This window comes from Larus michahellis, chromosome 9 (assembly GCF_964199755.1).
Source record: "Larus michahellis chromosome 9, bLarMic1.1, whole genome shotgun sequence".
NCBI lineage: Eukaryota > Metazoa > Chordata > Aves > Charadriiformes > Laridae > Larus > Larus michahellis.
Genome location: NC_133904.1, coordinates 15,694,234 through 15,710,107, shown reverse-complemented (window position 1 = coordinate 15,710,107; position 15,874 = coordinate 15,694,234). Strand labels below are relative to the sequence as shown.

The window sequence follows — 15,874 nt, the reverse complement described above, 5'->3', positions numbered from 1 at the left end:
GCGGAGAGAGTGAAGCGGCTGAAAAAAAATGGGGTGGGTTCGTTTGTTTCAGGGAGGAACAAAAGCAGGGGCTTTTAATTCCTCAACAATTAAAATTTCATTTTTTGGAAGAATATGGGAAAAAATACACTGCAAATGCCAGAAGATAATGAATAAGTGATATGGATTCAGCTGGAATAAACTATTTAAAACCCATCTCACTTCCTTCTCAGACAGCATAAGAGGTGTTTTAATAAGGCTTTTACTACTTTCGCATTTCACAGGTGAACTAAGGAACCAAGGACAACTAAAACTACTGCTGAAAGAAGAGTGTAGCTCTTTAAAAAACAGCAGCTAGGAGCTCATGATCAACCCCGGCTGAATGTATTAACCAAGACTCTGCAGGCATCTGTTTTGGGCATCATTCCACCTCTTAATTAGTGACTTGGATGAAAAATGAAGACCGCATTTACTAAATTCACAAAGCAAATAACCTAGAAGGATCTACAAATGCAGCAGAAGCCTGGAATTCAAAACCCCACTGACAAATTTAGAGAAGGTAGAAGCAATGTGTTATAAAGTAAATGCATTTTTGCATATGGAACCTGTAAAATGAAAAATATAGGCTGAGGAATGACAAGATGTCCAGCATTATTGTAAGAAAGTATTGGGGAAATTTAGACCATCACCAATCAAACAAGTATCAAAGACTGGATATTTGTTATGAAAAAGGCAAATACCACATGGCAAAAATTTAACAGTATTGTCAGAAAGATCCAGGAAATTTCTTTTTGCCATAACGGTAAGGCCTTAGATGAGGTACTTGAAGTAGTTTAACACACTGGAATTCCCTAGGGCTGTGAACCTACTGGAGAACATCTAGAGCAGAGCCTAAGCTTTTCTACCAATATTTCAATCTGAGAGAGGCCCTGTTACATATCCACTATTAAAAATATACATGCACTATATTCTGCACTATACACACCAAAGTAAAAATTAACTCTGTTTATGTCTTATCTTTTCTAAGGACTCCTTATCATCTTAATCATCTACTGGATTCCTAGCTTCTACAGACTTAAAAGAGTATAGATTCTTTCTGTCCACTATCTGCAAGACAAGAGTTAGATGCTTTAATTACAATGATATTTAGATAAGGCATCAGAGAAACTTTTTGTGAGTAAGCACGTTTAAGTAATGGAAAACAAAACACAGCATGGTCATGCAGTCTCCTCCATCTCTAGAGGTTTTTAAGAGCCGACTATATGAGCATCTGTCAGGGACAACGCAGCTGATTCTTCATTCGTATTGTCAAAATGACCTCTCGGGATCACTTTCGACCTTCTCTTGATAGCTTTCAAACATTGTAGCTACAATGAGAGCTGTATTTCAGGCATTGCCATGGATTTATGAAAAGTATAAAAAACCCCAAAAGATTCAGAAATACCACCGTGTTCCAATTTAGCGAATAGATTTAATGGATTTTAAACAGTCAGATTTAACTGATAAGGCCAAATTAAAGTACAATCTGTAACTTACCACATAAATTGAAACTGATTTAAAATTTAATCGAAAGTTAACTCCATGATCATTTTCTATTATCCTGAATATAAAAACAAACCAGATTTACCTACAACATTTCCCCCATATAATAAAATGCTTAAGAAAGAAGAAATTGTGGGAGAGGAAATAGTAGGAAGCATATCAAAGGAATAAACGGTATTAAAAGTAAAGTTAATAGAAAAAAATATGTATAAGATTTTGGCTTTAAAATAGCTACATGTAAAAAATTAATATTAAATTGTACTAGATATAAACAATTAAGAGATAGAAAAGCATTTTCCTCAGAAGCCAAACAGAAATTACACTCATTACTGCAAAGCAAACAAGAATTTTATGCAAAGTTAACATAAACCCATTTTCGAATACAGAACATTAACATAACAAAAGAGTAACGTGGAAATTAATTTGCTTCCAAACTAATGTGAAGTTATTATATTTTAAATACAGTACATACAGAGTTATTTGAACAATAGTAATAACACTAATACAATGTTTTACTGTCTGGGCTGGCAATAATGTGAAGCCCATAACTTGAACTTAGAGTTATATTGCTTTTTGTGAGAATGGTACTGAAAGCTCACCCATAAAGTTACAAAGGGGTCTTTGTTCGTCACATCTGTGTTGCAGAGAAGTAGTAAAGGCTGTAAGAATGACCCTTTCTTAATAGGGGAAGCGATATTAGGCCTGATTTGACACATGGTGCTGCCCATTCACACTCCCCAAACTACTAGTTAAAAGACTCAAAACCAAGATGTCAAACTCGGATGCTAAGTTTTATCCTCCAGAAGAAAGACGTTCCTGAAAATATCAGTTCAAAGCAAATAGTCTACTTAGAGTAAAAATAAGAGACTCCTCTTTGAGAAAACAAACAAAACAAATGAATATCTTAGAATTAAAGCCATAATATATTAGTTATTTAAATCTTTGTCAACAAATACCGAGTGTAATCAAACACTGATTATACTTTTTAAACATTCAAACTTCCTGTACATTCAAAACAGACTTTTAAACAATGATCAACAGAGTATTCTTAATGCAGCTCATTAGAAATAACATGGAAGAAATCTTCACTCTAAAATGAAGACTTAGAGCTACAAAAACAAAGTTTTCTTAATTAAGAAAACACATCATCAAACCCACAAAATAATACAGCATTACACTGGATAACTTAATTGTTAAAAATTGAAAGCCTAGTAACACTGTTTTCCTTAAAAAATGCACATGATCTCCACTAGGAATAACAGTTAACTAATAAACTATATTCGGCAGTTACTGGTATTTTTTGACAAATTATATGTGAAATATCCGGGTATCACAGACTAATCAGGATGCGGAAACAGTACCGGTCTGCAATTCTGTTTGCAGACTTGGAGAGAGGAACAAGTAACTGCAAAAGGGTAAGAAAACTCATTTCACGATGATATGTGGGAAAGATGCGATACACACAACTGAAGCACATTGCTCGGTATGTTCAGACTAGTAACAATCTCCCTTTTACTAAAAACATAGCACTTCATGCTCATGAGCTACAGAATCAATTCCACTTGCACATAGCAAAAGTATCTCCTCTAAGTGGATGTATGTAAGCGCAAGGCAAATTGACCACACAGAACCCAGAAAATTTATTCTGCAAATTGTGGAAGTCATTTTTGTTTATTATGTTTGGTAGCCTGACACATCTGAGTAACTTAAACTAAATTTTAGTTCAGATTATTCCATTTGCTTTCAATCATCATTGTACTTACTTGACAGCCTGGTAACCCCGTATCTCTACCATACAATGGAAACGGACCTCTATCTGAGGTTTTTCCTATTAAAAAAAAAAAAAAAAAGACATTTGAAATTACGTTTTCCTATAAAAGACATACATTTGAAATTAGGTTCTTTTAAAAATCTGCTAGGTATCTGCATCAGTTGTCCTTATGTATGCAGTTCAGAAAATCTGTTAGCATCATAGTACATTTACAAAAATTAAGTTGCATGAATAAAAATATGCTTTTGTACATCTGCATTTAACAGACTCAAAAAGCATTGCTGTAATAGATAACACACTTACCTAACCCCATTTCTTCTGCAATCGCTCAGTAAAAAAACTACTGCAATTTTTTATTGTTATAAAATACCCCCCATCAGTGTGTTTAAATAAAAAGGGCAAAGGTCCAGCTTCACTTCCATTATCAATGAGCAAAGGTAGAGACACTTTTAGACACCTCTCCTTCCTACACGCAAGTAACACATAGCTGGTATCATCTTAGGTAAAGAATAAACCAAGCAGTAAAATAAAACCAACAAAACTACATGAAAAGTGAACAAAAACTTCAATTCAGAACAACAAGAAAACCCACACCAAACTTAAACCATGTCTGAACCATTCAGCTCTTGACACTCATCCCTTAAATCCTTAAAAATCCCTTTGTTTCACATACATTCCAGTCGGGTACAAAACTCAAGTGATACAACTGGTCAGGACAGCAAAACAGACTCTTCTCTTTGCTGTATATGCACTATTTGCCTGTAGGTAGCACACAGCAGATACAGCACCTCATGCAGAGTACCTGCACTCTCATCTTGCTGTCTGTGGTCGCAAGACATTAGCAATATATTTGTCAACTCTGGAAAAACTATTTAGTGCCGTGTTTGTTGGTTATTCCACCAAACTGATTTGCATGTTAAAACGCAGTGCAAAAGTTCCCCAGTAGGGCTCAGAATTTTATCAATCAACACTTTTCAAAAACATTTTGACTACAAGTCCCTGCTGAACAATGTCAAGAATGAGACAGTCATCAAGCGCACACACAACAGAAAACACCAAGTGCCTATGCCTGCCCTAGTTATGACACAGAACTAAGAAACACCCCGTAACACCACTCAGAGTCTTAGCCAAAGGTAAGTATTAATAAATCATGATACCTATCTATTTGAAAATAAAGTCATCTTACCCAACCAGGCACTTCCTTTTCTAAACAATGCGTGTGACATCCAGTTCTCGTAAGATAAAGAAGCCTTTCTTACCCATTCCCATTGCAGTGATCGATAGCTCCCATGCTATTGCAACTGCACTTCTAGAACAGGACCTCCTTTGTTTTTTCTGATTTTCTCTCTTACTACCAAAAATCTCTAAGCTTCATTTTGTAAGCGACATCATTTTATAAGAGATGTCATTTCTATTTCATATGTCATTTTCGTAACTAAAGTATGCTTATTATTCATTTTAAAAGTGCATCTTGTGTAGACAGAGAGGAATTTTGACTCTCTCGGAACAACATCTCTGTGAGATCATCATCTTGATAACTACAAGTGGTCTGGTCAACCACAGTTTGCTGAAAACAGTTGCTTGAAAAATGGCATCTCTGCTGTAACAAAGGGAGGAAAAAAGTTAACATTTTTCTGCTGAAGCAATTTGCCTCTAACAACTATCAGGCACCAAGCAACTAAAATACCTAGCATGCAAAATTATATGAAGTAGGATGAATCATGCTGTTCACATTAAACCAGACTCAGCATTTTCTTTCCAGAAAATGAGAATCTTATACCACATGATAAACAACTTCCACTGAACTATGCAGTATTCCAGACAGGCTTTAAAACAAACATTTGTACAAGAGTCAGAGGCTAGAAAAATTATGATTTAAATTATGGTTTGTGTAGCAAGCAAGAAATCATTAGATAAGAATGCATAAGATCATGTTATTTAAATGTTATCACTTAAAAAGTTTGGCAGGTTCATACTAAAGGAAAAAAGCTGACTAGTATAGCCCAATCTATACTAAATTTGGTTCTAAGATATGATCGAGAAAAGTCAAGACCGCCTGTTCTTGCACTGCCTACATATTTATCAAGAATTAGAGCTGAAGCAAATTAACATTTAACCTGTGTTCAAACAGCTAAGCTTTCCAGCGAAGGGTTTGGAAAGTGACCTAGGATCAAGTACAGATGTTGCCTTTCATTGGGAGTCTCCCAAACGCATCCCAGTGCAAGCACTTTGGTATGACTCTCCAACCTGCCATAGCACCACAATGTTAAAGGCACAGGTTTTTAAACAACAACAAAAATGAACAGGCACATGCTACAGAAACACACTGAGCCCATGCTCCAGTCCTGTTCCTGGTTCTCTTGTTGTGTGGAACTGCTTGCTCCCTGCTGTCTCTTTTGCAGGACTAGAGTACTGTGCTAGCAGCAGCACCTTCACACAGAAGGACGCACAGCAGAAGGATGGGGGAGAGGTGGAGTCGTCCCTGGCATTGCCACAACACATCTGCTGCACTGCTCATGAGAGAAGAGGAAGGACTCATCCACAGCCCCTGAAGCTTCACTGACACTACATCAAAAAGGTTTCCCAGCATGGTGCTGTCTGGCAGTGTCCCAGGGTGGTTTCCCTACCAACACAACGGGAAGGTGAAAGAGAAGCGACTGCACATTGCCTGTTGGCATTTCAACACACTTCAGCTGCTCCAGTCTAGGCACAATGCTATTCTCACTACTTAAAGCCTTGTAAGCAAACTGTCACAGGTAGTGTTTATTTACCAATAGAAAGAGAAAATACTTAGCATCTACTCCAAGTAGTGAGTCAAGTACTTGAAAGGTGGGTAATGTCAAGTTTGAGAAGATGACACTTCCTCACTGCTTTAACAAATAGGTAGGTCCCACACATAATGTCTTGTCAATTCATGGGCAGTCTCTGGCAAACACACAGTCAAATACATCAGAGCAGAATCCCTTTGGTGGTTTTTATCTTAGCAAATACTTTTCTTATTCAAATTCTCTACAGATTGACAGAAGAGTGTAAAAATGTAGAGGTTACTGTAAAAACAAAACTTAATGGAATACCAGCGTTTATGAGCATGCACACTTTAAAAATACAGTGACACTAAAAGCCAAAGCTGACCCAAAAATGTCTTGCAGGTTTATGCACCCCAGATTTGCTATTGAGTTCGTTATACCCTCTGTCATATCCTCTGCACCCTCTCTCAAGAGGGTCCCGTCTCAGTCAGTGCTCGTTACGCAGGTGGCAATAGTATCTTTTTTTTATAGCTGGAAGTTCAGAAACATTAATGCTCAGCATTAGGGGCACACAAGGAAACTCATTGCGGCACCTGACATTAATTGGAAGAAGGAGTGAGGCATGCCAAAACACTATTAAATGACAAAACCCTCACATTTGCACAGGTTTGTGTAAACACGGCTGTAAGGTAGCGTGTAGACATACCAGCTGGGATGGTGAAGTAATGCCCAAATGAAATTTATTTCCTCTTCAGATCCTATTTTGTTTTCACAAAATATTCATGAGAAATATAAAGCAACTTTGGCCAGTTTTCTCAAGCCCAACCCTTTCCATCAGACCTATGCAGTAGGGCTTCTTACACAGGGCTACCGTGAATCATCAGCTCCATCACCTTTATAAGGTACCTCTTAACTCACGTTTCAAGTTATGAGCTGTCATTTTAGAAGCATAATCCATGCCTTGCTTACAAAGCAGCATCATGGTAACCTTTTCTTCAGGTTACAGATCGGTGGCTCTACATCCCAGAGATTTGTCTTCCAACCAGATTTGAACTAAAGCAACACTTAAAAATAATTGTGTTGGTTACATACAGAAATCTTAAATCTGCACAGATCAATTCACAAGGCATTTGAATCTTTCAATAACCTGGAATGAGTTTGTGTTTTATTTTAATTTTCGTAAGTTTCATGTGTTTTCATCAACAAAATCCTCAATGACCTAATCACTCCCTAACAGGCTTAAAGCCCAAGGACTATGGAGTTAAAAGAAACACAACCAAGAAAATCCCACTAAGCATTTTGAACCACAAGTATTTCCTAAACTTAAAACCTTGACACATTCTGTACCAATTCAAACACATTTAGTAAATAATTCTTTTTCTCTTGTAATTGCTTGTCTAAATGCGATATGCTCACAACTTTATATAGCTTTCGAATACCGCACAAGGAATTGTATTCCATAATAAATCTATCTGTACAACAGCTGCGCAGCCTAAATACTCTTCACACAGAATGAACTGAAACAGCAAGATGCAAGGCAAGAGGGAGCTGAAAAGAGCACTGCGTTGGCTCAGCTGAGGACCACTCCAGTGAACGTGCTACAAATGCCTGCCAGGACCAAACCAGCCTCTCCCACTGCTGCTAGATGCTGCTTGGTTCATAGGAGGATGACAGAACACAACCCTGCAAAAAATTACCTCAATTCCCACAGGATTAACCCTTTACAGACTAAAGATCTTTCTGTGCCTTGCTAGGAGCGTATCTGGTTGGCAATAGGGAAAGCACCAAGACGTTACTGAAGTGATGCTTCTCCAGCACGCAGACCCCAGTGACTGGGGCTGGCGGCAGCTCGGTGTGTCGGGCATGAAGCCCGTCTGCCCTGTTTGTGCAGAGTCGTCTTTCTGTGGATGCTGACACACACGTTTACAGTTCCTAATCACCATTTCATCACTGGTAACACTGTTAACCAGTCACAACAGACAGCCTCCCCAAAAGTCAGTTTGCGACAAAACTTTGTGGATACCTTAGAGGTTTTGGTTTGGTTGAGGGTTTTTTTATTATTATTTTTTTAAGTTATTAAACTGGTGTTGGTAGTTTTGGCTAGAAATCAATTTTTATACTGCTCTCTCTCCCTCCACAACCAGCAACAAAATATCCAGCAACAAAGTACATGCCTCTGTTACCCACAGAATACATTCAAATAATTCTTCATATGCAGATCCAATATAACAAGGAACAAGCTGCACAAGCTATACTGACAGATGCATACAGACAATGCAAGGAAAACATTCAAAGTAAGCGCTTTTCTTCAACCCTTAGTATCACTTCCCAATTTATCACGAAGTAGAAAGAAAGTATACAAAGTTTATAGAATAAGATCCTTGCTGCGTCCAGTACAGGTCCATTCTTTATTTTTCTAAAATTTATTCTTATTCAGCAATTATTCAGTATGGGAAAAAAATATTTACATTTGATTAAAAAATGAAACCAGCCCTGCTCCTAGGATTTTGTGTGCTGCCGCCTTCTTTGAGGCAAGACTTACGCATGCAGCCATAAAAGCCTTACTACGTACCTACACATTTCCCACCGCACCGGGGGAATCATTTCTTCCTCTTCTACTGCTATATAGGCCTCGTCATTAATAGAGGCTGTCATAGTTTTAATATCTGTCTTATACCTACAATCTTATCTCTAATGTTTTAAACGTGTACAATACACACATGTATATGTTGCGAATACATATAAGAATATTACACACATTTTTCCTTATAATGCTTGTGATCAAAACTCATGGAAATGAAACAGGTCTGAAGCAACATGATTTGCAGAAAGTGCTTAAAACAAATGACCGCCTATTTTCTTCACCAGCATTTGTTTAAGCGCTATTGGCTCCCGTGTGCCAAGCACGCTGCTGGCCGCGCTGGGGCTGTTCAACTCGCCAGTGCCAACAAGTGCAGCTGCTGGCCTCGCCGCCCCCGCCTTCTGCCTGTCCCAAGCCAAAGCACCAGCCCACTACCAACAACGAGGCAGCGACAGAGGAAAACACCAAGTGCAAGTGAGATTAGTGATAAACTACTGGATCCCTACAGAGGTCAGTGATTAGCAGGTCCCCAGCCATAATCACTTCCCTAACCCAGCCTTTATCTCATCACCCGCTCCCTCTCAGCTCTGTCTTCTCCTGACTGCAAGCACCTTCCCGATCAATAACCCCTGAAGTCTTGCAAACTCCTCCACCTGTCTTACCATCTTTTAATAAAGCAGTCAAACCTACCTAACATGAATTGTCTGCAAACTCCTAATACAAATTTTAAAATTAAAAAACAATGCATACATAACAAAATCATGTTACCAGAAAAATTTGTAATAAAATAATGGAACAGAAGAAAAAATACAAATATATTTTACCAGGAATGCCATGCTGAAGTGATGATCAGCAATGCAGTCTGCACAGAATTACCTGGAATCGACCTCCCATTATAACTGTTGCGATTTAGAAACAATGCTTTAGACAGCAAATACTAAATTATTGCTTTTGTTTACATTTGGACAAGATAATCTGGGGAAAAAAACCTATTTTGTTTTTCATTTTATTTTTTTGTTTTTCATTTCTTTGCTTTCCAAAGATGAGAAAGTTCAGAAGTTCTTTTATACTTACAGTTGTATGGGCATTTGCAGATGTCTCTCACTGTAAGAATTCTACTGTTTGAACTGGCCAGGCAATGAATCTCAGAGCACACTTATTAAGACGTTAAACACGTAAGTCAAAGGATTTCTCACAACTTCTTTAACGCAATATTTTAAAAAGAAATAATGTCAGTGTATGAAGCGGTATTAAAGAACCTGCTTCCCAAAGACATGCCTTTGACACTTTCATCCCATTGATTTGTACATACTTCTAAGAAAAGATGGACTATTTTGTCAGTTTGCAGAGCACTGCACAGATCTTGTGCTATAAAAACAAATCATTAATGTTCTTACGTACTTCAAATACACAGAAGGTAAGGGTGGACTAAATTCCACATTATATTTGGATTGACCCCATGAACTTGTAATTTATACGCTCATGTCAAACAGAGGATTTCTATTCCACCCGTGGCTGATCCATGGAGGCTCCTTCCTCACTTCCTATTCCTGTCCCTCCACTTACCAGGCTTATACGGTGCTAAGTAACAAATCTAATGTTTGCAAGGCTGAAAGGGAGTAAAGCCTCCGGCAGGAAGATGCACAGGATTAACTGACAGCAAGCGGAAAAGAGGGAATACAAACCTCTTAAAAGAAGACAGAACTTGCTTTTTCTCCTCCTCCCCCAAACGTATGTGGGCAAGTTTCTGTGAACCAAATAATTCCTGAATAGCTGTTTAGTGTATTCAGTTTCAACTCTCTACTACTATGTCTACCCCAGGCAAACCTTACCATAAATAATGTTACTGCTCTATTAACCTGTGAATGTGTGCTATGCATAGACAGATCATCCAGTGGAAAAAAAAAACATTACAATTACTAAACTCAAAATTTACCTAAATGAGGGAAATCAGGGATGTATAATATCCAGAAGACAGTAACCAAACTGAGTATGCATACGAATACACACATGTTCCACGCTGGTGACAAGAAGGCATTTTATCACATGCATGCACCCACATCACCTATCCACCCCCTGTATTTCTAGAGTATCCAAGTGTCTTCACTTTGTCTATTAAAAATATTCTTCCCTTCGCCATCTTCGTCATCTCATCTCCAAGGGATTTAGTTAAAATTTTCAAGCAACTAAGGAAGTTGCTACTTACAACTAACTTGAAAAGCATCCCTTGCTCTCCTGGTGTGGAATTTGTCCCAGATCTAAGGACAAAAATTACTCAGCTTTTATCAGTAACTTCGAACATCAAGTAGATTCTTCAGTCTAAAGTCAAGAGGATTTTATAATTGGAAAGAAATAGAGAATCCACACTTCACAACAAAATACTACACCTGTTTCTGATTAAAAGATTCTTTTGGTGACACTACTTGCTACAAATTGCTAAATTATATATATAAAATTATATAAAAATTTAAAAATAGTTACTTCTGTAAGTATGCACAGCTCCTCTCACCAGCCAAGATCTATGAATTCTCATTAAACTTGAAAAGCCACCTTTGCCAACAAAGAAAGATTCCCCCCTCACCCCTCCTCTATATAAACACAGGGACAAACATGGCAAGCATTTCTAACTGTCTTCCATCAGGCAACTGGCAAACGTATACAGTAGTACTCTCTTGTACAAAAGTTTTGACAGTTCTTTCTGGGATGACTTGCATGACTTGGTCAAGCTTCCCCCATCCCAGGCAATGCAGCCACCCCGATCCCACAGGGAGAGAAGTTTGTAAATCAGGTGGTTCCCAAACTGTATCTCCAGACTACCCAGAGCTGCTAGACTGAAAAAAAAAAAAAAAAAAAAAACAAAAAAAAACCCAAAAAACCCACAAAAAACCACAAACCAACCAACAACAAAAAACCCAAACACAACAACCAACAAACACAGAAAACCAAACCCCAAACACCCATGAGATGTTAAAATAAACTTCAGAAGAAAACAAAACGACACGGTAAGTGTTTTCCCAGCATTGCTGCTTCAAGAGAACAATTTCTGCAGGCGCCGCAGAGGAACCAGATGATCTGTTAAAGCAGGAGGGGAAATCCCCACCGGACAGTGCCTGAGAGGAGCCAGCTCCTGTTCAGGGCTGGAAACTCCCGGCTATGCACATGCACTGCATGCAAGCGCACCAAGCCAAAAGAAGGTGAAACAAAAACCCCAGAAAGAATAGTTACATAGTCTAAATTAATACAAAGCACCTAAGATACAAAGAGTTTAAAATAGGGGCTCTTATTTCAGTACAAACCCAGTATTTACAGTAAGGGATTTCAGACTGTCCAGAAATGGAAAGCAAGCCCAGCAAGCCCCAAAACATTGAAGACAACTGCACAAGAGAACATCACTGTGTCACAGAAAGGAAAACGCACTGGAGATACACTGAGAACGAACTTTTAACTATCTACTACCACTCAAATGTTATAGATCTCTCTAAACCGTCCCCTCGTCTGTAGGCACCTCATGCCTCCATACATTTATGAAAACACTGACACCTTACTGCCAAGGCACCTGAAGGATGAATACTGTTTTCTAAGTCATACCCAAAAAAAAAAGTTGCAAAGGAAAACACGTGTTCCTGTTTATTTTGTGAGGTGAGACAAGTGGCATTCTTGATAAAGAAAGAAAAAAAATAGTCTTCATAAGAGATCATAACAGTCGTGGGAATGGGACTGAAGAAACGCTAACAATAATATCCCAGATCCAGACATAGTCAAGGTGAACATTGTCTCAGATTCAAAAACACCAAGGAACATGGTGTGCTGTTCAATAGCAATAAAACTTCATATATCAATAAATACTACCACTCTGTTTGGCTACCCATGCTTTACAGAGTTATCACCATGCCGCTTTCAATGACCTAAAGCAGATAAGGAAAACACTTTTCCTCAGCGTGTTAAGAACAAAAGGAATACTCCTGGCAATACTGGTAATTATTTTATAGAAACGATAACATGAATAAGAATGATGACATATTTTCTACTTCAACAGCAAGGAGATGTAAAAGCAATTGCTAACTAACGTTCTGCACTTTTGTATCAGCAGGTCTAGAAAACGTGACTCCAAAAGGACTAAAAAAATGTTTTAAAATACGTATAAACCAAGGAGTTGTCTCAAATATTAACATCGGGTTTTACTTAGTCTCAGAATACTCAGGAAGTGCAAGATCTCTGGAAGAAAGCTCATATTGTACATTTAAAATAAGCAAATAGGATTACCCAAATAATTTATTCCTCTGATAGCAAATCATAAATAATGAAATCACCAAAATGGAATTTTATTAATAAAGGATTAGGTAGGTTAATTATAATGCTAGTCAACCTGAATTTGTGTGAAAGGTGTCCTTTCACACCATAAGCTAGCAGGGTACACTATCAACATAGCTGATTTTTGTAAAGTGTGTGCCTTGATATGATAAAAACATTTTGACAAAAAAACTGGGTTACTTTTAAAAGAATAATTTAAAGGAATAATCTAATCACACTTTTAAAATAATAATGCATTAAGGGAGTAAAAGACAGGCACCAGACAAGGTTTTAAAATGCAACTGTAAACAGAGATCTTCACTGAATATTTTTCATTCATCAACATGACTCAACCTCACGCCTAGATTTAGTCTTTTTTCTTGGTTTTTTTTTTTTTTTTAATCATCAACTTGACAATCTAAATGTGTTACTGGAAATCCAGAGCTTGTTGGCAGGTTGAAACAGCTGAAGACAGGTCATTGACCTGGAGCGCTCCGAACTGCATGTAAGGAAGCAAACTGCCGCCTTCTCCAGCCAAGTGCAAAAAGCTGCCTGCAGGGCTGAGAGGAGGCCCTACAGCCGCCTGCTCTTTAACTGGGTTTATCCTGGGGTGGAGGGTGGCAGCTATGGAAACTTCCTGGGCCCCACCATTATCCTCGCCTGTGCTGTTGGCCAGCCTCAGCAGCTCTGCCAGAGGCACCCCGGCCTTTGCAAACGCCAGAGGGCATCTCCCCAGGCATCGCACAGGGAAGACCAAGCATCTACCTTAGGGTTAGGAACGTGCGGTTACGGGACCTGACTGTGGTACAAAATGAGAATCTTCCTTCTAAGCCTAAATGGTAATAAACAGTGAAAGTAAAAACCACATGGGTTTTCTATCTTTTTATCTATTTTACTTGCTTGTGCTTCAGTTCCCTGCACTACAGAAGGGGAATTGCAGAGCTTGCATATTATTATAGAAGCCTTTTATAGACAAACTAGGATTAATTTCAAAGACACTTTGCCATTTCATATCTAGCCCTTATCTCTGCTGTAAGCTCTCAACTACACATTACTCCTTGATATTAAACAGTCATAAACACTTATAAAAAAGGCTTTTCTTGATCCTGCTCTCTCTTGAGTTACTCATCTAAGTCTCAGCATCTCAAGCACCTATTTTACTTCTCATGCAGTTGCTTTTCAACATAAATTTATGTTTTTATCCATCTCCCTGCATCTATAATTCTGTCATTACCAACTACACAGAGTATATGGAACCTGTCCTGCTCAATGTCTTCATCAGGAGCCTGGAGGAGAAAACAGAGCATGCCCTAAAAAAGTTTGCAAAAGACTCCAATTTGGGAGACACAGTTAGTACACTTGACGGCAGGACCACCACTCAGGAATTTAGACAACCTAGAGGACTGGGCCAACGGGAACCTCATAATATTCAACCATAACAAATGTAAAGTCCTGTACCGGGGACAGATTAGCCCCTGTGAGGGCAGCAGGCTGCTGAGAAGGACCAGTGGCCTTGAAAGGCAAGCTGCATGTGAGACAGCAGGTGGGAGTGAGTGATCATCCACCTCTACTCGGCACTGCTTACACCATAGCCAAAATATCCCATCCAATTTTGGATCCCCCAATAAAAACAAACAAACAAAAAAACCCCAAACAACAAAAAAAAACAACCCACAAAGAAAACCCAAGCAACCAAACAAAACTAAGCCTGAGAGCAACATGAAGATTCCCACTGCTTTCACTGGACATTGAAGGAGACCTCACAACGATGCAGCCCTTCTTTGAATTAGTATCACATCCAACCCAGAATCCTGGATTCTGAAATCCTGTAACTGCCAATTTTCCCTCCAACTTCCTATCACTCAGGTCAAATCCCTTCTGCTCCTCCAATTTCTTTTCTCAGCTTCCTTTCTTCCCCGCAGTGGGGCAATGACTCTATATATCTATTCCTGTATTGGTTTCTCTTTACCTCTTACACTCAGATCTCAGACTTATTTTTTCCCCCCAACACCAAAATTTAAGCAAATCAAACACATTTAAGCTTTCCAATTCAACTGAATTAAATCCCTTAATTAATTATTCTTTACATACTGGCTCTGCAAAAATGCTCACGCATTTAAAAAACCCACACGCTATTTTATTGCACACCATCTTTCCTTCTCTGCCCGTGAGAGCACTCTCTTGGATACCCAGTCTCTGCAGTGAGTTTTAAGATTTTCGCTATGCGGTATGAAACAGTAAATGATATTGAATGATGACAAAAACTATTCTGCTTTGAGCAAACCATTTGAGGAAAGGTAATAAAAAGGATTAAGTCTGCTATTGAAATGTCTGGACCTCTCCATTTTTAGATATAACAATTGCATAGTAAAGTACAACATCGAATCATTGTAGGAGTTCTACGCTACTGTTGCATCTTAAAACTCTCACTACCTCTAAGTTAATTTAATTCACAAATGTATTCTAATAGAAAAACAAAGTAGTACTGAGGTGATTTAAGTTGTTGCACTTTTACTTTTAGGGTTATACTCACAAAGTCTATTTTAAGAACTGCTTTGGAAGAAACTGATGTTTTATGCAGTGAACTGCTATTTTCCCAGATGAATAGAATATCCATTCTTTGGCTCACAGTTTCCATGACACTAAAAACAAAACATTCATCGGCAGCAGCTCCGTGTTTGATGGTAAATGCAGCTGCAGCTCTCACCAGCTCCCAGGGTACCTCTGCGGAACAGAGGCACTGTATTTCCCCAACGCAACTTCATTGTTTTACAGACAAGCCCTTTCTTGCCAAATTCAAACATTTCAAATCCTGCTGGTGCTCCGTCTTGAAATGAAAAGTTACTCAGTTCTGCAAGTAATGATACTAATAAGAAGTCTTCCAAGTTACTGAACAAAAGTACACAACCAGAAACAAGACTTCGGTAACGGTAGCATTTGCTCCTACAGTTACAAAGTGATTTT

General features: G+C 38.4%; 1 protein-coding gene across 11 annotated transcripts in view; it reads right to left on the bottom strand.

The window, feature by feature from the left end:
• TCF12 (transcription factor 12) overlaps nucleotides 1-15,874 on the bottom strand; it is a 165,289-nt gene that overhangs the window by 69,854 nt on the left and 79,561 nt on the right. For all 11 annotated transcript variants that reach the window (XM_074601842.1, XM_074601843.1, XM_074601846.1 and 8 more), the window contains one exon: nucleotides 3,285-3,349. In XM_074601842.1, the coding sequence (XP_074457943.1) occupies nucleotides 3,285-3,349 (65 nt within the window). The remainder of the gene's footprint in view (nucleotides 1-3,284; nucleotides 3,350-15,874) is intronic.